This window comes from Dendrobates tinctorius, unplaced genomic scaffold (genome assembly GCF_039654945.1).
Source record: "Dendrobates tinctorius isolate UK_male_01 unplaced genomic scaffold, ASM3965494v1 ptg000512l, whole genome shotgun sequence".
Classification (NCBI taxonomy): domain Eukaryota; kingdom Metazoa; phylum Chordata; class Amphibia; order Anura; family Dendrobatidae; genus Dendrobates; species Dendrobates tinctorius.
In genome coordinates this window covers 482,329-504,093 of record NW_027362171.1, presented here as the reverse complement: position 1 = coordinate 504,093, position 21,765 = coordinate 482,329, and the positions used below count along the sequence as shown (strand labels likewise).

The 21,765-nt window shown below is 46.1% G+C and overlaps 1 protein-coding gene across 1 annotated transcript in view; it reads left to right on the top strand.

Annotated features, from left to right (window-relative positions):
* Positions 1 to 4,725: 4,725 nt before the first annotated feature.
* LOC141078144 (vomeronasal type-2 receptor 26-like) overlaps positions 4,726 to 21,765 on the top strand; it is a 102,880-nt gene continuing 85,840 nt past the window's right edge. The window contains exons 1-2 of the mRNA XM_073564974.1: positions 4,726 to 4,730; positions 5,003 to 5,294. Of these exons, the coding sequence (XP_073421075.1) occupies positions 4,726 to 4,730; positions 5,003 to 5,294 (297 nt within the window). The remainder of the gene's footprint in view (positions 4,731 to 5,002; positions 5,295 to 21,765) is intronic.

The following is a 21,765-nucleotide window of genomic DNA, read 5'->3' as shown; positions in this document are numbered from 1 at the left end:
GGCCATACGATACTCCAGGAGCATCCGGATATTCCCAAGGCTCTTCATGGATCCAACAATGAGGAATGGAACCATCCCATCTTCACCCATGTCCTGGGCTTTGTCATCAGCCGGAATCCTCACTCTCATCATGCCGGACCTGTTCACCATCTCCTGCATCACTTTCCCAAACCTTCCAATGACTTTCCTCACCAGACCTCTGGGCACTTGAATGATGTCTTCTGCAATGCCCCGCTGACTTTGAACTATTCTCGCATGCTCTAGACATTGAGCGGCTTCCTTTTTCTTCAACAGGATCATCTGCTCTGTACAGAGGCATTGTAGATGCATATCCTTCAGGATAGCCACCCGCTTCCTTGTGACTTCCGTAGTTGACAGAATGACCAACTGCTTCGTCTCTGGTGCCCAGTTCACACTACATGCTTCTATAGAAAGGCCTCATGCACATCCTCAACGGCACACGCTTCTCGCATGTCTTCGGGTACCTCTATTATACACTTGAAAAGTGAAGTCTCCCCTTCTTGGATATATTGTTGGACCTCCTCATCCTGAGTGTCAGCGTAGTTTTCCAAGACATCAGCATCCCTTGTATGGCCATCTGCGTGGCACTTCACCAGCTGGATTTCTTCCTCCGTGAAGGACCCTACTCTCCTTCATTGTGATCAGCTCGGGAGAGCGCAACAGTTTGATTTCTCGGTCATCCGTGGATTTCTGGAGCAGTGTATTAGTCTCCTTTATCTTGAGCTCTCGGAGAACTCCATCTCGCTCCTCTGCCAAGCAGCGAACCTTGACCTTTTTCTCGATCAGACAGAAAATGAGAGGAGTTCCTGTCAGAGTCACCTGACTCTTTGAGTCCTGCTGTCCAGAGACTCCTTCCCGGTGTAGCATCACGGTACACACCTGCGGCCCGTCATTATCCCGAAAGAATGTGCCACACTCAGAAAAAGTCAGACACAAACACCACTGTTCCCCAGTCATTTCCACTGAGGTAACCAGCGCTGCCCCTTTTGAAAGCTCTGGCCCTTTTTGGGCCAGTAACCCCTTTGGGACTCTGCCTCCCTCTGGGACTCATAGAATCATAGAATCGTAGATTTGGAAGGGACCTCCTGGGCCATGTGGTCCAACCCCCTGCTCAAAGCAGGATTTGCTAAATCATCTCAGTCAGATGTCTGTCCAGCCTCTGTTTGAAGACTTCCATTGAAGGAGAACTCACCACTTCTCGTGGCAGCCTGTTCCACTCATTGATCACTCTAACTGTCAAAAAGTTTTTTCTAATATCTAATTTTTATCTAATCTGTGTCTCCTCCCATTCAGTTTCATCCCATTGCTTCTACTCTTTCCTTGTACAAATGAGAATAAAGATGATCCTTCTACAATATGACAGCCCTTTAGATATTTGTAGACAGCTATTAAGTCTCCTCTCAGTCTTCTCTTTTGCAAACTAAACATTCCCAAATCCTGCAACCTTTCCTCATAAGACAGGGTTTGCAGACCGGTCACCATTCTGGTCGCTCTTTTCTGAACTTGCTTCAGTTTGTTGATGCCTTTTTTAAAATGTGGTGACCAAAACTGGACACAATATTCCAGATGAGGTCTGACCAAAGAGGAGTAGAGGGAAATAATGACTTCACGTGATCTAGACTGTATGCTTCTGTTAATACATCCTAGAATTGCATTTGCCTTTTTTGCTGCTGCATCACACTGTTGACTCATATTCAGTCTGTGATCTATTAGTATACCCAAGTCTTTTTCACATGTGCTGTCACTTAGCCCTATTCCTCCCATTCTGTATATGCTTTTTTCATTTTTATTGCCCAGATGTAGTACTTTGCATTTTTCCCTGTTAAAAACCATTCTGTTAGTTGCTGACCACTGCTCCAGCTTATTTATATCTTTTGAATCCTCTCTCTTCTCTAGTATTAGCTATCCCTCCTAGCTTTGTGTCATCAGCAAATTTAATCAGTTTACCCTCAATTCCTTCATCTAAATCGTTGATAAAGATGTTGAACAATGCAGGGCCCAGGACAGAGCCCTGTGGTACCCCACTTGAGACATTCTTCCAACTGGATGTGCAGCCATTTACGACCACTCTTTTGGTCCGATCACTAAGCCAGTTATGAATCCACCTAACAGTTGCCTTGTCCATTCCATACTTAGTCATTTTTTCAATAAGGATTGTATGAGATACTTTGTCAAATGCTTTGCTCAAGTCAAGATATACTATATCTACAGCATTTCCTTGATCCACCCAATCAGTGATTCCGTCATAGAAGGAAATTAAGTTAGTCTGACATGACGTATTAGTTACAAACCCACGCTGACTCTGTTTAATCGCTTCATTCTTATCCAGGTACTGACATACATGTTGATTATTAATTTGTTCAAAGATCTTTCCTGGTATAGAAGTCAGACTCACCGGCCTATAGTTGCCTGGGTCCACCTTCTTCCCCTTTTTGAAGATAGGAACAACATTTGCTCTTCTCCAGTCTTCTGGGACTTCTCCTGTTCTCCAAGAATTCTCAAAGACTATGGAGAGGGGTTCAAAAATTTCTTCTGCTATCTTCTTTAGTACTCTGGTGTGCAATTCATCTGGACCTGGAGACATGAATTCATTTAGGTTAGCTAAGTGTTTCCTCACTATCTTTCTGTTTATAGATATCCTGGATTCTTCTATTCCCTTAATAGGACAGTGAAGAACAGATGATGTTACATTTCCTTTCTGAGAGAAAACAGATGCAAAATAGGAATTTAAAAGTTCGGCCTTCTCAACATCCTGTCTTACCATTTCATCATTTTCATCCTGTAAAAATCCTATAGCATCTTTGACTTTTCTTTTACTTTTGACATATCCCCAAAATCCTTTATTATTGCTTTTGACATCTCTTGCAAGCCTCAATTCATTGTCAGCTTTAGTAATCTGATTTGTGCCTTGCAGGTTCTGCAGCTAGCATTATATTCTTCTTTAAATATGCATCCCTCTTTCCATTTTATAAACATTTTTTTCTTCCTTTTTAGCATGTGCTTAAGTTCTGTGTTCATCCATCCTGATTTCCTTAAATGCTTCCCATTCTTCCCTCTTTTTGGAATTGTTAACAATTGTGCTTTGATAATTTCATTTTTCAAGATTTCCCATCCTTCTTGGACATTTTTGTCTTTAAGGATATTCAGCCATTGGATCCCTCCAATTCTCTTTCTGAATCCCTTAAAATCTGCCTTTCTGAAATCTAACCTTGACGTCTGAGTCTTCACAGGTCTTCCTCCTCTAGTTATCCAAAATTCTAAAATAGCATGGTCGCTACCTCCTAGGGTCCCAGCCACTTTTACCTCCTCAACCATTTCCTCCCTGTTTATAAGGACTAGATCTAAGGTAGCTGTTCCCCTTGTTTTCTCCACCCCTTTTGGGCCACCACCCCTGTTTGGGTCACCACCCCCTTTCAGGGTTTCCCCATGTCCCCTCTAGAGGTCTGTACACAGCAGTCTATCTGCCCCAACAGTACCACAGTACAATTAGGACTTTCTGGGCTTGTACTGGCCTTTTAATAGTTTGTGTGACCTGGTTCACACTGTCCTCCTACGATACATCACCAGCTCCTACTGGCACAGCCACTGATCCTGTTGCATTCACAAACCACTGGCACTTCCAGATGCCGCTCATAGGCCGCTGCTACTGCAGCTCCTGCTGCTGCAGAACCTCTTGCTGCAACATGCAACTGCAGCTCCCGCTACCACAGACTTCGTGTACCCGCCGATCCACTGCAAGCTTTGTAACCCCGCCGAGTTACAACCAGTTGCTTGTCACCATCGTGGCCCTGCCCAGCCACCACAAGCCATCTTGGAAAAACCTTCATGACCCCTCTGAGCCACAGCAATCGCCTTCAGGTCTTACAGAGAAAAAGAGAAAAAAGGAAAAATAAAACACACATACACAGTTTCTCACTGACCCTGGTCAGTACAACATGGATTCCTGTCCGTTACCTGCTGGTGTTGACAACACAGGTTCCCGGGTACCTCTTATCTAAAGAGGCACCCTTTAGCAACTTCTCATATAGTCTTTCCCTGACCCCGGTCAGCATACCACAGACGCCTGTCTGCTCCCTGTTGGTGACAGCCACACAGGTTCCCGGACGCCTCTTCTACTCAGTGGTATCCCACAAATAACCAATACAGTCTCTTTCTGACCCCGATCAGCATTACACGGCTGTCAGACCATACGCTCTCCTGGCTCAGAGCATGCTCCACCAATTGTAACATTCCACATTGTCTGTTGACGGGGTTTACTCACTTTGCAGGTCTTGGAGGTAAACACTGGCACACGCAGGGTTAAAACGAGTCCATTTGGTTTATTTTCTCCATAAACCATTGAAGCATGAACAAAAGGCAAACAGACTTACTGCAACACAAAAACAGTCCTTAGCTGGGCTTCGTGCCCTCAGGTCCTGTGCACACACAGGTCAGGGCAATGTCCATAGCAGAGCTCTATCTGCAGCTGCAGACACAGGAAGGCTTCTCCTTCTTTAGAACACAGACCACTCTGTAGTGTCCCACCTGGATACATGGAAGGCTATCCACACTCTGACAGACTCCCTCACACTCTCTCACATCTGCTAAACACCTCAATTACATAGCCCTGTAACCACACCCATAGGTGAGGTATGGATCACATGAGCTGGTCACATGGTCAGGGCCTCACCACAGGTCCAGAACATACACATATCTTCAGGCAAAATGGGGTACAGTCCGCATCCTCTCTAAATGGCAATATGGATAGCCAGACCCTCCCGTCTCACATAGCTACCCGCAACCCAGACCCAGTGCACCAAAAGGCACATTAGTGCTCATGTACACTAACAACAAAATACTCTGGGTTCCATTGCAGGGAGCATCCATCCATGTGACATATACCTCCCATTCACCATGCGACCACCCGTCACACCACATAATAAATATATATATATATATATATATATATATATATATAAAGATTTTTTTTCTTCTTTTATAGGGACAGCTTTCAAAGAATATTATCTTATCTGATTTTTCTTTTTGCCATCGATAATATCAACAAGAATCCTGACATTTTGCCCAATATTACTCTGGGATATCATCTTTATGACTCGTGCTCTGATGGACGACTGGCAGCACGACATGTGTTACATTTTCTGTCTGGCCCGGGTGGGATAATACCGAATTACTCTTCTATGGGCCGTGGTCGGCTGGTTGGTGTCGTTGGTGATCAGTCCTCAGCTCCCACTATGGCAGCAGCACAAATCCTTGGATTATACGGATACCCTCAGGTACTGGACACTCTCTGCATTTCTTTAGTACAAGTGTTGTAATGTGATTGAATAATTATTCTCTAATAATATCTGTAATATGTGTGATAAATCAGTAATCTTAGTAAGCACAGCACACCTTCTACACCATCATCTCATGTTCTGTGGAGTCATTAGAGAAAGGAAAGATTCCCCATGTAAAGTTATCTGTTACATATGGAAACATCAATATTGGTTCTTTATTCATCCAGTATGTAAAGGAGAAAGTGATTGAAATAAGCAAACATGAAAATAATGATTTTATTTATATGGCACCAATAAAATTCACAGCTCTTTATAATTCAGTGGTGCATGTACAAATAATATCAGACATTACAGAGTGTGGAGACTGGAGATGAGCGAATATTTCAGTGTTTGGTTGGGATTATGATCATCTACGAGGTGGGTGAGGTATGTGTAGGCCTGCTGTCCTGGGAGCCCCGATACCTCATGCAACAGCTCAACCTGCTTTTATGCTCATCCACTCCCAGATGGCACAAAATCAGTTTCATAGACTACTATTGTCAGAAAAATGTAAGGATAATAACATGAGCAATTAACTCAAAGGAGGTGGAGGATTGCCGGTCTCAGAGGCCTACTGCTACAGGCAACAGACATGAAGGAGACCCAACAAGGAGTCTACACATTTCCAAAAATTAGTGGCAGACAAAGTGAAATCAATTTCAATATAGTATAACTACTGAAATTAGTATAATGTACCCGCCCACCATTCCAGGAGTAAGCAGCACTGAACATGAGCTCCTGAATTTTCATCACTTTACACCTTGTAATGAGGAAACTTTAGGACACAACTTGAAAAAATTCATCCCCGTGGAATACAGAAGTGAGCAGGACGAGCCGAACTAAAGATTTTTATGAAAAAGGAGGAAAAATAAGCTTTAAGGGACAAAACAAGAATCTCCTGGAGGACAGACAGCAACCTCCAGGCAGCACCAGGTCTGACATCCAGAAGACAGCAAGAACCTTCAGGTAGGACCATCCTCAGCCTCAACACACTGCTAGAACTTAAAATTATCAGAAATAAGAATTAGAATTATAAAAATGGAAAATGTTAATTTGGAACAAAAGAAACAGAACAAAGTAAATGCTAATAGAGAGCCAGAGACACAAGGCAGCAGGGGGTCAAAGATCCTGGAGATAACATACCCTGAAGGGCAGAGGAACAGTCATGTAAAGAATGCCATAAAAACTGCCACAATTAGAGAAAACCAAGATACCCTCTGTTAAAGGGAAGGTGCCATCCAAAAAATTTTTTTTCAGCAATTGAAAAAATGTAAAGAATTAATGTTTACATTTTCTTAAAAAATATTATCGTTTGTTTTTAATTTTGCAAAATATGAAAAATAATTTTAAAAAGTTTGGCATTTCCACTTGTTAACACTAGGGGGAGCAGCTACTGAAATCTGGCACAAAAACCTATGACATCTATAGACACAGTGAGCAGCCATTTTGATGGGGCTTGCAAAGTTACTGACTGTCTTTGCATGTAAAGTCTGGATCAGAACAGGCCATCAATCAGCAGAAATGTTTCCTGGATTTCTATGGAGCAGACAAGCAGACGGTCCATCCATGTGAATAAAACACAGCGCTCTTTGTACAATCCCTGGCACCGAACAGGGCGCCCCCCACAGACCAGCACACTGCTCTCCTGAAATACTCTGTGCTGCTGTCGCCCTGCTCCTTCCACCATACATCAGGCCCCTGTCCCCTCGGTTTCACACATCGCCAGGACGGGATCTGAGGAGAGGAATGGGGTCTTCGGTCACCGAGGATGGCAGGCAGCAAGGATTCTGGGAGCAGGGTGACAGCAGCACAGAGTATTTCAGGAGAGCAGTATCACACGGGATAAGATTAGATACACGGCTCAGCAGGCAGCATCACACAGGATAGGATTAGATGCACGGCTCAGCAGTCAGTATCACACAGAAGAGGATTAGATACACGGCTCAGCAGTCAGTATCACACAGGATAGGATTAGATACACAGCTCAGCAGTCAGTATCACACAGAAGAGGATTAGATACACGGCTCAGCAGTCAGTATCACACAGGATAGGATTAGATACACAGCTCAGCAGTCAGTATCACACAGAAGAGGATTAGATACACGGCTCAGCAGGCTGTATCACACAGAAGAGGATTAGATGCACGGCTCAGCAGTCAGTATCACACAGGATAGGATTAGATACACGGCTCAGCAGGCAGTATCACACAGGAGAGGATTAGATACACGGCTCAGCAGGCAGTATCACACAGGAGAGGATTAGATACATGGCTCAGCATACAGTATTACAGATATGCCCACACTGGTGAAACTTCCAGCCCCCCATACACAAGACTATGGGCTGTATAAGTCACTGTCCTCCTCAGACAGCCATAAAAGCAAAGGTGTCAGATTACCGGAGATCACTGGGGCTGTGAGTGAGGAGGCGGAGACAGAGCAGGAGGACGCTGGAGCAGGAAGCACAGGGCTGAGCCTGGAGTAAGCAGGACAGAGGAGCATAGATGAAAGTCACCCGCACTCACCACTCTCCATCCTCCGGCTCCAGTGAGCGCTTCTCTCCTCTGCTGACCACCTTCTCCATATCTTCAGCCTCTCCTCACAACACAGGACCCGTTATGCCACAAGTGGTCCTGTGATAGAGGGTAAGTGGAGCTCAGCAGATAGCAGTGGGCTACAGTAAAATGGCGCCCAGCCACACCTACAGCAGTGAATGGTGCAGCCCACAGGGGGTGCCCAGTTCTCTGCTACTGAGGCTGCAATGTGGGGTCGGAAGCTGACCGCAGTTTCCTATGTGCAGGGACGGCCATATTTGCAGACTGTATGAGTCCTCCACAGATCTGCAAATCAAGATGTCAGCGCCCAGTGGCTACATGAAAACATTATTACAAACAAACCATAAATCCTGGTTAGTACAACATTTGCTTTAACAACATGTTTTGTAACTTACTATTTTTTTGCAAACTATATAAAATTGTGGCACCTTCCCTTTAAGCAACAAATTTTGCCCACTGCACAGGGGGAATCTTGAGCTATGTCCTCTGCAGTCGCAGATTCATGCTCAGCAAAGACTTCAGTCCAGACGTCTTGCCAGGCTGATGCTAGGCATCTTGTTGCTTTTTCTGGCTTTGCTATAACTCCATCCTTGAGTCAGCAGCAAGTAGACACTTCTGGGACTAAGTCCTGTCTTTTGGGTACTGAGCATGCCGGTGGGACGACCTCTCATTGGAGGCCAGAGGTCACATGCGCAGGTCCCGTTCCTGCTCGGATTGATCCACTACTGGGAAGGTCCCCGAAGGACGTCGCTATAAAAGAGCCACATGGCTGTTCGGCCATGAGCTAGTATAGACTCTTATTGTACATTGTGTGAGTGCATGTATCTGGTGAGAGTCAGTGCCTACTAGTGGCTTGGTCTGCACCACAGTGCTTCAATATCTCAGCACCTCACTCAGCGCCATATGGTGCAGTCCAGAGCTGGGCTCCTTCAGTACCAGATTAAGCCACTGCATCCGCCAGTGCGACGCTGTGCGCTAGTCTAGCGCTCTCCTCCTTTGATCCGGGTGGTTAGTGGTGTCCACAAGAGCAGTGCTGTTTGCACATAGTGCACTTTTGTTTACTTAATTTGATTCTTTTTGGCACCACTGTTGTGGTGCTGAGCACTAGTGTGACTAGACGGACTCTAACCCTGTGTCTCAGAGGTAGAGTCCTGTGTCTATACACCAGTGCTCACTGTTGTGAACACATTTTCTGGTCTGCCTCTGGTTTATAGTGAGGGAGCTGGGTGTGCTGACAGAGGAGTTATGAGTTCTCTTTCTGGGCTCCCTCTGGTGGTGGCAGTGTCACGTGCCCCGTCCTGAGTGACACGGGCAGCCGGCTGGTAACTGATACAACAGGACGCGGCACGTGTGATTGTCCTATGTGACGCGACCCGCAGGCCGGTAACTAATACAATAAGACAAAGGGAAAGGGAAAACCTGGGTAACAATAACAATGGTGGCCCTGCGATAGGGAATAGGGACGTGGAGACCTCCTGCACTCCCCTGAGTCAGTGTCTCTACACTCCTAACATTCCCTAGGGCGGTTACGCACCGGGCGACGATCAGGATACCTTTTAACCCTAGCTCGCCCAGCACCTAAACCCTCACTACGGAATTGGTCGGTGCGGAAACTAATCCCACCACTGCACTAAACACACATAAGGAAAAGTGACAAAACAGGGGAAACACCACTTAGCTTTGCTCTGTTGCGTACGCTCCTAGCAACAGAGCTTATCACCTGCGTGCATCTTTTCCTCCAACCGGGTCCAACACCATAGGCATCTCCACTGTAGGTGGTTCCCTGATGACTTGTGGTCTTGAGGGTCCAGAGGCCCCTTATTAAGGGAAGGGTACTGTCACGATCCAGGTTGGATCTGAGAGAGTAAATGCACAAAGTAACCTTTTTATTTCCACTTGGCTGTGTGCCAAAGGTGGTTTTGCCCCCCGGTGGCAATTAGGGTCATTGCACTGTGGTGATTTCAGTTGTAGTTTTCCCCCCGGTGGCCATTAGGGTCATTACACTCTGGTTATCTTAGTTTGTGTACTTAATATTATATTAGCGCCAGGGCCTGACTAGTTATGGCGGATGAATAGCGACTGCAGCGGTACATCCAGCAGCTGGAGGGTAGGTTGGTGGCTCTTGAGTGCACAACTACAGCTGTGGATGTTACCACAGTTGCTGCTCAGGCCGCTAGCGTGGCTGCAGCTGCGTTGTCCACTGCCATCCCTGTTCCGGCATTATCCCCCATCCCGCTGCCAGATAAGTTTTCTCGCGATAGCTAGTCTTGTAGAGGATTCGTGAGCCAGTGTGCAATACACCTTGAGCTCCTGACAGCACGTTTTCCTTCAGAGCAGGCCAAGGTGGGATTCATAATATCCCTCTTGTCGGACAAGGCATTGGAGTGGGCCACACCGTTGTGGGAGCGCAATGATCGTGTGGTTCAGAGTGCTCCGCAGTTTCTGAACACGCTGAAACAGGTCTTTTTGGGACCTCGGGTCACCCACGATACAACTCTCCAACTGCTGGCATCGACACAGTGTACGTCGATGGTCAGCCATTTTGCCGTCCACTTCCGGACCCTAGCATCTGAATTGGAGTGGCCGGATAAAGTCCTCATTCTGTTTTTTTGGAGGGGACTGGCTGATCATGTGAAGGATGCCCTGGCCACCAGGGAGATTCCCACCACACTGGAGGAGCTTATAGCAGTTTACACTCACATCGACTTTCGTTTTAGTGAACGGGGGTTTGGAGCGAGCCCAGTGTAAGCGGAGGTTTCGGCTGGCTCCCTCCTTCGCCGAACCACTGGAATCTCCTGGCCAGGCGTCCGAATCACATGAGGCCATGGAGGTGTCGCGAGTGGGTTCTAAGTCCCAGACCGCTCGTGCTCTCATGGTTTGTTACATCTGCTGGCAGTCAGGACATCTCACCTCCAGATGTTCTCGGCGTTTGGAGGAACGTCCTCGTTTAGTGTCCTTTTGAGCTGGTTCACTAGACGCAGCGGCGCCTTCTTCTAAACATACATTTAAGGGGACAGTTAACATTGGTCAATCCACCCATATGGTAGAGCTTTGCGTGGATTCCAGGGCAGAGGGCAACTTCATGTCTTCTACCTTCACCCGACGGCACGCAATTCCACTAGTTATGCTCGCCAAGCCAGTGACCATTTTGGTGATAAATGGGTTGACACTACCATCGCAGATAACCCATCAGACCGTCCCTTTTACTTTATCCATGTCTTCCCCATCAGGAGATCACTCCCCTCATATAGAGTGGTCCTCAGGGAGAATTCTGGGATGGAGTAAATCTGGTGTAGGTAGATGTCAGAGGGAGTGCATTCAGTTTGCTACTACTGAGGTACCTGCAGATCTTTCCCCTCTTCCCAAGCACTATTGGCCCTATGCGGATGTGTTCTCCAAGAGGGCAGTGGAGACCCTTATGCCTCATCGCCCCTTTGACTGCCCTATTGACCGCTTGACTGGCGCTGAGCCTCCTCGGGGTCGAGTTTATCCTCTTCCTCTCCTGGAGTCAGAGGCTATGTCTCAGTACATCCGGGACAATCTGACAAGGGGCTTTATTAGGAAGTCAGCGTCACCTGCAGGGGCGGGGTTTTTCTTTGTGCAGAAGAAAAACGGAGAACTACGGCCATGCATTGATTACAGAGGTCTTAACGCCATCACAGTTAAGAACAAGTACCCGCTGCTCCTGATATCTGAGCTTTTTGATAGGTCTGCGGGGTGCTGAGGGAGACGAATGGAAGACAGCCTTTAACACCAGCGACGGGCATTATGATTACCTGGTGATGCCCTTCGGGCTCTGTAATGCTCCTGTCATCTTCCAAGATGTTGTGAATGACATCTTCCAGGATATGCTCACCACCTCGGTTGTAGTATATCTGGATGATATCCTCATCTACTCTCCAGATATAGACTCCTGGGGGCGTGGCCTTGGACTCCTGTAATGTAGGCAGCAGGAGTATAGATCTCCAGTGAACACTACACAGAAAGCGACTTAAAAGCAACTGGAAGCCAACCTTTTAGCTTCCCACTAATATAGGAATGCCTTGTGACCAATCCGGTCACCTTTGATTCCAATTTTGGGAAAATAAACAAAAGAAATCTGTAGTTTCCTCGCCTCAGAACTCAGGCCTAGGAGGGAGCCTGTTGGCAGAGGCATATTGCCTAGAGAAGCAGGCCTCAAGAGGATCCGATGCCTAACTTCCTTGCCTCAATGGATCATCGGACAAAACAGAGGAAATAAATAGGACCTGCGGACAAAGCAGAGAAGATAATAAGGTATGCCAGCATCCCTCTATGTATTTGGGGTCAATTTGTAACCTCCGAGATCTTTGCTGCTTCTCTGTTCAAGCCGCGATCGCAACTTAGGATCACAAATCGGTGACGCTACTGAGATGCCACCAGGACTCTTCTGAGAACATAACCGGCTGATCGCAACTAGACGTTGCAGAAGGAACGCCACTGGGACTCTTTTGAATCAGTAACCGGCGGAGGGATCCAGCGCGACGCCGCAGGTATTGAAGCTTTGAATAGCTCTAAGAGCCGAATTTTAGGCCAGTGCTGGTCAGGGGTGAATGTTAATAACCCCTAAACTCTTCAGAAAACCCTGCCTTATAGAGAAATCACGGATATTACCAGTTTTAAAGCAAGGAAAGAGTCGGTGGTCTCTGGTTGCTGGACAGAGATCCTTCCCCTGCATGCTTAAATAGCTCCTCAGCAAAAAGGCTATCTGTGGCCTCTCTGCTGCTTATTTCATGGAAGTTCCTAGGGGTCCTGGTTCTTATAGAGATACCCTATGGAATTATACAAAGTTCAAGTACTTTCAAGCAACATAGGATTTTGCGGTGTTATAAATCAGCTTGAGGCTGGCTTGAGACCTGCAAAAGGATATCGTCTGAAGGAGAGACTTCCCTGACTTTCATTTGCAGTTTTGTTAACTCTTAATAAGGGGTCCTTCTATATCTGCCTCTATTGAATATAAGAAGCTCTATTGGAGACACATCCAATCTATACATTAAAGGTTTAAATGTAGATTTGGTCTGCCTGATTACGCCTAAAAAGGAACCAGAAGAAACTGAAGTGGGACACTCAAAGAGAGTCATTAGGAATACCTGTCACCCCCCTAGGATGTAGGGGAAAAGAATTATTCTCCTGGAAGAGAACTTCTTATTTGTTTTATAGTAGCGTATATGCAAGTTGTTGTCATTTGTTCATCATATAATTGCCTTAGCCCTCGGTTTAAGAATAGCTGTATATAATCATTTTCTCAACAGAATTTAAATTTTATGTATTTAACTCTTAGGTACCTATAGCTGTGTGGTAGACAGTGTAATAGGATAGTTAATATACCCTATCAACATAACATTGCCTTGAACTCTAAATTGTTGCTAACTATTTAAACTCCGGTCATATTATCCAGTCACAAAATGAGTACATCAAAACGAGAAAATAATTTGAGATCCTTCCAAATTAGACAGACCAAGTCTATAGAAGATCTGCCCGATCTACTAAGCCCAGGCAGAAGCAGATCCCCTTTGAAACCAGGAGCTCAAGATCAAAGACTAACTAAACATACCCCATTAAATAGTAAAGTTTCGAAGGAGGGGTCCAATAAGGGTACCCCTCCTTCAAAATTACCCATCTCCTCATTTCCTCTCAAAGAAAACAATAAGGGTACTGCCAGAACGCTAAAACTAAACAAGCCCATAGGTGACAACATTGACACCTCTATTTCACATAAAAGAAGAGGAACAGATTATGTGGGAAAAAAGACAGATCTCCTTAACAGTGACTCAGATGACCAATCGGAGGATTATTCCCCCAATCTGAGTCCCAATAGACAAATAGCAAAAAAGCCTCATACAGAAACGGCACAAAATACTGATATCCCTTTTTCTTCTCCAGACCTAAAAGCCTTTGTAGGCTCTAATACAGTTGTCAAAGAAGATTTCCTTGCTAACCTATTTATATCCTTTAACGAATCAGTTAAACTGGGATTTGAACAACAGAACAAAATTATTAAAGAAACTTGTGCCAATATTAATAAAAAAATGGAAAAAATTGAGAATGGCCTCAAAAAAATTGAGAGATAATTCCTTCTTTACCAAACAAAATTTCTGCCTCCAATCGGAGTTTCTCCTGCTCAAAAATAAAGTGACTGATCTGGAAGACAGAAGCAGGAGGAAGAATCTCAAAATAAGTGGATTTTCTGAGTCCGTTCCACAAGGGGAACTCCCAAACTATACTAAGGATCTCTTCAAAAAACTGGTTCCGAACCTTTCGGAGCTAGATCTTAAATTGGATCGTATTCACCACCTCCCAAAACCCAGAGGAGTAGCCCCAGATAAACCTAGAGACACAATTATGAAGGTGCATTTTTTTGAAACAAAGGATAGGGTTCTTAGGAGTGCCCGAGAGAAAGGATCCCTTCCTGATCCTTTCAAAGATGTAAAAATATTTGCTGACTCCTCTAAAGCTACGATTGACTCCAGAAAGGCATTTAAAGATGTTACGACCAAATTGAGAGAATATCGGATTTTATACAAGTGGGGCTTCGCCACTAAAATAATAGTTCGCAATAAAGGTAAAGATAATCCAATCCTTACTCCTCAAGAGGGTGTCAGATTTATTAAATTCCTAGAAGAGGAGCTCGACTATAGAGACAAAGACTGAGGAAACAAAACAAGACCTGCCTCGATACTTATGTAGTCTTGACTAGATCTATGCCATAAACTTTCTTTTTTTTCCCCCTGTTCTAGTTGAGACTTAATCTTATATTAAGTCCTCCAGGAGAAACTGCAGTTAGTATTTGACTGCAATTATTAGGTCAAAATTCATTATTGATCTGTTCGTACTGTTTTGTTAATTATATTTATCTGCTTGTTCCTGCAGAAGTTACATGTAAGTCCTAACATACAATGTGAGAGGACTTAATAGTCCAAATAAAAGATCTTATATACGGAGAGAATTAATCCGTTTACGCGCCAATGTCGTCTGTCTGCAGGAGGTGAAGCTCGCAAAGGATAGGTGCCCAAACCTTCAACACAAGAAATACGCACACACTTTCAGATCCCTATATTCATCCAGTAAGGCAGGGGTGGTGACCCTGGTAATTAGCGATGTCCCATTTAAGCTCATAAAAGGTTTCGGATGAACTTGGATGGTTCCACATCCTCATATGTAAGATAAATGACAGACTTTGTACACTGGTTAATGTATATGCACCAAAAAAAACCATCTCATTTCTGAATAGACTAAATAAAAAGGTTGAGAAAGTCAGATCTGGAGACACCATTTGGGCAGGAGATTTTAATATCGTACCCGATGACCAGTTGGATTCCTCATCGTTGGTTCGCCACAAGGCCCCCCCCACACTCAGGAACTGGTTAATCCAGAATGAACATTACAACATCATCAGATGCCTCAACACATCCTCCGTTGAATTCACTCACTATTCTGACGTCCACATGACATCATCACGAATAGATCTTATTATTACCAACGTCTTTACGCTAAACAAATTAAAAAAATTGAAATATTAAAAAATCTGTGTCAGACCATTGTCCGGTCTTGGCCAAATTTGCCTTAAATACCTCACAAAATCCGAACCCAATATGGAAATGCATCCCCCCCATAACATCTTCAATGAATCAAAGCTTCTGACATTCAGTAAGATCAAGCAAAAATATAAGCTACCTGCATCAGAACTGATCCCCTTTCTCTTAATCAAGGAAGGCGTCCATAAACTACTGAAAGGCTACTCATTGAATGTCGAGAATCTGACTTTGTTACTATGTAACACAAAAAATTAGGTGGTGTCTAAATAGCATATACAGATGTCTCAATAATGATAACATTAATCGTAAAAATCCCTACATGAAGAGATGGCAATCGGAACTTCAGGTAAGCCTTTCTACAGAGCAATGGGACATCGCTACCAGATCCACTTACTCGTCTAGCATATCTGCCTCTTTGCAAGAATCTTATTTCAAGATATTATCCAGGTGGTATTATACTCCATCAAGGCTCTCGCACATAAATAAGGAACATTCCCCGTTGTGTTGGAGGGGATGTACTCAAATTGGAAACTTGTATTATTTGTTTCGGGGATGTCCTAAATTTAAAACCCTATGGGCTGAAGCCTCAAGGCATATAAAGTCATTTGAAGAAGACTTCCTTATTACTCCACAGAGAGCTTTGCTCTCTCTGGACTTGGGTGGAAAACCCCCCAAAACAAAGTACATAATTATACACTTTTTTTGGTAATAAAGAATGAAATAGCGCAATGGTGGAAGAAACAGGACTCTCCCAGTTTTGTCGATGTACTCGAAAAAATACACCAACATAGCAATACTGAGAGGAGATCAGCTATCAGTAACAACGGTATCGAGAGATACCTCAAGAAATGGAAAGTGTGGAACGACCAATTCCGGACCGGCTGATCCTTCTGTATGATTAAATGATTGGACTGTTATTTTGACCAAATAGGTCTATTTGAAAATGTTATTCTGGTTTTCTAGTTTTTATCCCCCTCTTTTTCCCTTTCTTCCCCAGTCTCCTCTTTTCCCCCTCCTCCCTCTCTTTCCCTCCCCCTCTCTTTCCCTCAACCTTTCCAACTAATATAATGAAAAATCCAAAAAAAACTGTTTAAAAACATATATAGGCTCCCACCGGAGGGAGGTTTGGCAAAGTCTTTCATCTCCAACGGGCAAACTCCCTCTTATGCCAAGTTGGAGAAGTGTGTGTTTGAGCAGGAGTCCTTGCCTTTGCTGGGCTATATCATCTTGGCCCAGGGGTTGGCCATCGATCCTGCCAAACTACAGGTGGTGATGGATTGGCAGGAGCCTCACTCCCTCAAAGCGGTGCAGCGCTTTATGGGATTTATTAACTACTACCGCCAATTCATCCCGCACTTCTCGACTTTGGTAGCTCCCTTGGTTGCCCTCACCAAGAAGGGAATGAATCCAAAATTGTGGTCAGAGGAGGTCTCCAAGGCCTTCCTCTCCATCAATTCTCACTTCGCTAGAGCTCCCATTTTACATCGCCCCAATGTGGATAAGCCATTTATTTTAGACGTGGATGCCTTGTCCGTCGTTGCTGGAGCAGTCCTGTTCCAAAAGAATGCTCAAGGTCGGAAGCATCCTTGCTTCTTCTTTTCCAAGAACTTCTCACTGGCAGAGAGGAACTATTTCATTGGGGACAGGGAGTTGCTAGCCATGAAATTGGCCTTTTCTGAAAGGAGACACCTCCTTGAGAGGGCTCGCTATCGCTTCCAAGTTTACACTGACCACAAAAATTTAGTTTATTTGCAAACTGCCCAGCGGCTAAATTCCTGCCAGGCTAGATGGTCTCTGTTCTTCTCCCAGTTCCATTTCACCCTCCGTTTTCTCTCTGGGGAGAAGAACATTCGGGCCGACGATCTCTCCCGCTCCGTAGTGTCATCAACATCATCATCATCAGAGGAGCCTCAGTTAATTGTCCCTCCAGAGAGCCTGAGGACTGTGGCCCCGGTTTCGCTAGAGTCTATGCCCCCTGGCAAGACTTTTGTTCCATCTAAATTGCGGCCGGAGGTTCTCTCTTCGGCTCATTCGTCCAGGGTGGGTGGACATTTTGGGACCAAGAGGACATCTGAGCTCCTGGAGCAGACATACTGGTGGCTGCATATGGCCCGTGACGTCAGAGACTATATTCAGACGTGTGTCTCCTGCACCAGGAATCGGTCTCCTCGGCAACGGTCTGCTGGGTTACTTTACCCTCTACCGGTGGCAGACATGCCCTGGGAAATGGTCATAATGGACTTCGTGTTGGGCTTACCCAAGTCTCGTGGCTGCACCGTCATCTGGGTAGTCACTGACCATTTCTTCAAAATGGTGCACCTAGTACCTCTCTCTCAGGTACCGTCTGCACGGGCCTTAGTGGCGTTGTTTATAAAGCATGTTTTCCGCTTACATGGTATGCCAGACAAAATTGTCCGCGATCGGGGTCCCCAGTTTGCGTCTGGGTTCTGGAGAGAGCTTTGTCAGTTATTCAGCCTTGAGCTGAATCTCTCTTCAGCTTACCATCCAGAGACGAATTGGTTGGTAGAGAGGGCCAACCAGACTTTGGTTACATACCTGCGGCTTTTTGTTTCAACCAGGCAGGATGACTGGGTGTCCTTGCCACCATGGGCAGAGTATGCACTGAACAACGCCGTAGCCGATTCCACCGGACAAACCCCATTTCTCCTTTTCTACAGCCAGCATCCGCGGGTTCCTGTGCCCATGCCCATGTCTTCCACCAACTCTAGGGTGGCAGACTGAGCGGTGGAGGTACGTGACATTTGGGACTGCACACAGGATGCCATCCAGGCCTCCAAGGATAGAATGAGGGTTTCAGCCGATGCTCACCGGCGCCCCGCTCCAACCTTTGCTCCTGGCGACCTAGTTTGTCTCTCCACCTGTAATATCAGGCTACGCATTGAGCCCTTTAAGACTGTGCCTCGCTTTATAGGTCCCTTCAAGGTCCTTGAGCAGGTTAACCCTGTGGTCTACCATCTGGCCCTTCCTCCACACCTGGGTATCACTGACACCTTCCACGTGGCCCTCCTTAAACCGGTTCATATGTCCCAGTTTTCGGAGCCATCTACCAGGAAATCAAGCTTGTCCTCGGACAAGTACGAGGTGAATGCCATCGTGGGCTGTAAGGTGGTTCAGGGCAAAAAATATTATCCAGTGGACTGGAAGCTTCATGGTCCAGAGGACAGGGCCTGGGGAGCACATTCGTGCTCCTCAGCTCATTGCAGCTTTTGAACAAAGCAAGGCTCAAGTTTTTCCCACTGCGCAGTGGGAGTCTCGAGTCATGTACTCTGCGGTCTCCCATTCGTTTGCAGCCGCAGAGGTTCCTGCTCAACAGAGACGTCAGTCCCAGTGTCTTGCCCAGGCTAATGCTAGGTGTCTGGTTGCTCCTCCAGGCTTAGTTATTCTACCATGCATGAGTCAGTGGAAAGCAGACGCTCCTGCTTTTCTCCTACTGAGCATGCCCGTGGGACGACCTCTCATTGGAAGTCGGAGGTCCCATGCTCAGGTCCTATTGCAGCTCCGATTCGACCACCAGGAAGGTCCCGCAAGGCTGCAACTATAAAAGGCTCACATGGCCACCCGGCCATGCATTAATATAGAGAAAGATACAGACCATGTGGAGTGTTGCATGCATGTATGAATGTCTCTGGTGAATGACTCATTATGAAACCCCTACCCTTGGTATGCATGTGTTGTGTAGCCTAGCCTGCTAGCGCCCAGGCTGAGGTCCAGGTAGAGGCAGAGTCAGAGACTAGCATCAGCATACACCGGTGGCTTTGTCTGTACGCCCTGTTGCACACAGTCTTCACTCCTCAGTGGTCAGCATTCATTAGAGGTATCCGCAGGTGTGACGCTGCACGCTCAGTAGGTCTAGAGGGACTCAGACCTCGTGTCCTTGGGGCTGAGTTCTGTGACCATACACTGAGCGCTCTCTTGCCGAGTGCTGTTGAGTTTCAACTGGCTCCGGCATTTATGTTCCGCGGTACTGCGGCTTTGTGATGTAAGAGTCCACTCCTGTTCGCACCGAATGCACCTTACTATCATTTATTATTTGGTGCATTCCGCCAGCCCTAACACTGCGTTAAATAAATATATATACACTCACTGGCCACTTTATTAGGTACACCTGTCCAACTGTGTGTTAAGACTTAATTTCTAATCAGCCAATCACATGGCGGCAACTCAGTGCATTTAGGCATGTAGACATGGTCAAGACAATCTCCTGCAGTTCAAACCGAGCATCAGTATGGGGAAGAAAGGTGATTTGAGTGCCTTTGAACGTGGCATGATTGTTGGTGCCAGAAGGGCTGGTCTGAGTATTTCAGAAACTGCTGATCTATTGGGATTTTCACGCACAACCATCTCTAGGGTTTACAGAGAATGGTCCGAAAAAGAAAAAAAATCCAGTGAGCGGCAGTTCTGTGGCCGGAAATGCCTTGTTGATGCCAGAGGTCAGAGGAGAATGGGCAGACTGGTTCGAGCTGATAGAAAGGCAACAGTGACTCAAATTGCCACCCGTTACAACCAAGGTAGGCAGAAGAGCATCTCTGAACGCACAGTGCGTCGAACTTTGAGGCAGATGGGCTACAGCAGCAGAAGACCACACTGGGTACCACTCCTCTCAGCTAAGAACAGGAAACTGAGGCTACAATTTGCACAAGCTCATCGAAATTGGACAGTAGAAGATTGGAAAAACGTTGCCTGGTCTGATGAGTCTCGATTTCTGCTGCGACATTCGGATGGTAGGGTCAGAATTTGGCGTAAACAACATGAAAGCATGGATCCATCCTGCCTTGTATCAACGGTTCAGGCTGGTGGTGGTGGTGTCATGGTGTGGGGAATTTTTTCTTGGCACTTTTTGGGCCCCTTGGTACCAATTGAGCATCGTCACAACGCCACAGCCTACCTGAGTATTGTTGCTGACCATGTCCATCCCTTTATGACCACAATGTACCCAACATCTGATGGCTACTTTCTGCAGGATAATGCGCCATGTCATAAAGCTCGAATCATCTCAGATTGGTTTCTTGAACATGACAATGAGTTCACTGTACTCAAATGGCCTCCTCAGTCACCAGATCTCAATCCAATAGAGCATCTTTGGGATGTGGTGGAACGGGAGATTCGCATCTGGGATGTGCAGCCGACAAATCTGCGCCAACTGTGTGATGCCATCATGTCAATATGGTCCAAAATCTCTGAGGAATGCTTCCAGCACCTTGTTGAATCTCTGCCACGAAGAATTGAGGCAGTTCTGAAGGCAAAAGGGGGTCCAACCCGTTACTAGCATGGTGTACCTAATAAAGTGGCCAGTGAGTGTATATATATATATATATATATAGTCCAAGGTGAGACGCAATATAAATACAAACTAGAGAAACATACCAAAATCTTAGACATGAAAAGGTTAAGAAAGTGCAATCCAAAAGGTATAAACCACGCCAGATGCATATATAGTCCAGGGTAGGACGTAACTAGAATAAAAACAAATACTAGGAGGGCGTTTAATAATTATGCAAAAAAAAAGGCAATGCATAATAGTGAGGTAGCAGGAAATCACATAGACCTTAGCGGTACACACTTAATGTGGGCAATAAAGATGTTTATTAGTCATGCACCTGGTAAGCTCAGATGATAGTAATAGATTAAGGCAAAAAAGTGTCCGGAGATGTGACGCATGCATGATACATTCCAGCCCCCACAGAGGGCGGTTACTACAAGTGGCGTCAAGCCCAGTGAAACACATATTGTACATAATGTAATAGATTATTTTCCTCTTCGCCACGACAGCACCCACTGAGAGAGGGGATCCGCCCCAGGAACAGGAAACCTACAGAGAGATAAATGGGGCGGTCCCCCTCGCTCCCTCAGTTTGGTTTCCTGTTCCTAGGAAGGAACCCGCAGAAGAGGATACCTGGTCTGGTAGCCGCCTGCCTGCATAATATGAGCAGCAGGGGCCCCAGGACCGGAGGCAGTGTCGGGCGGAGAGGTGATGGTTCCCCCCCCAGAGCTGGTAATGCAGGTGAGGCCGGAGGTAAGATGGTGCCAAGGCTCACTAAGGGGACAGGGGCGTATATCCCCCCCAGGAAGGGGACGAATCGCATTACACAGTGCCATTAGGCATGTCACGGATGGTGGCCGCGCGCCCCCCCCCTCCCCCGAGAGAGACAGAAGAGCCTGAGCGTTGTGCCAGGCAGCGCTACCGGGGGTCATACCTGCAGGGGTTAACGTGGGGCCGTGTGCGTGGGTCACTGTCGGGGCCGCGGCATCAGCGCTTCCAGCGGCGCTCCCAGGCAGGCAACCTGGAAGTAGGAGCATGGAAGAC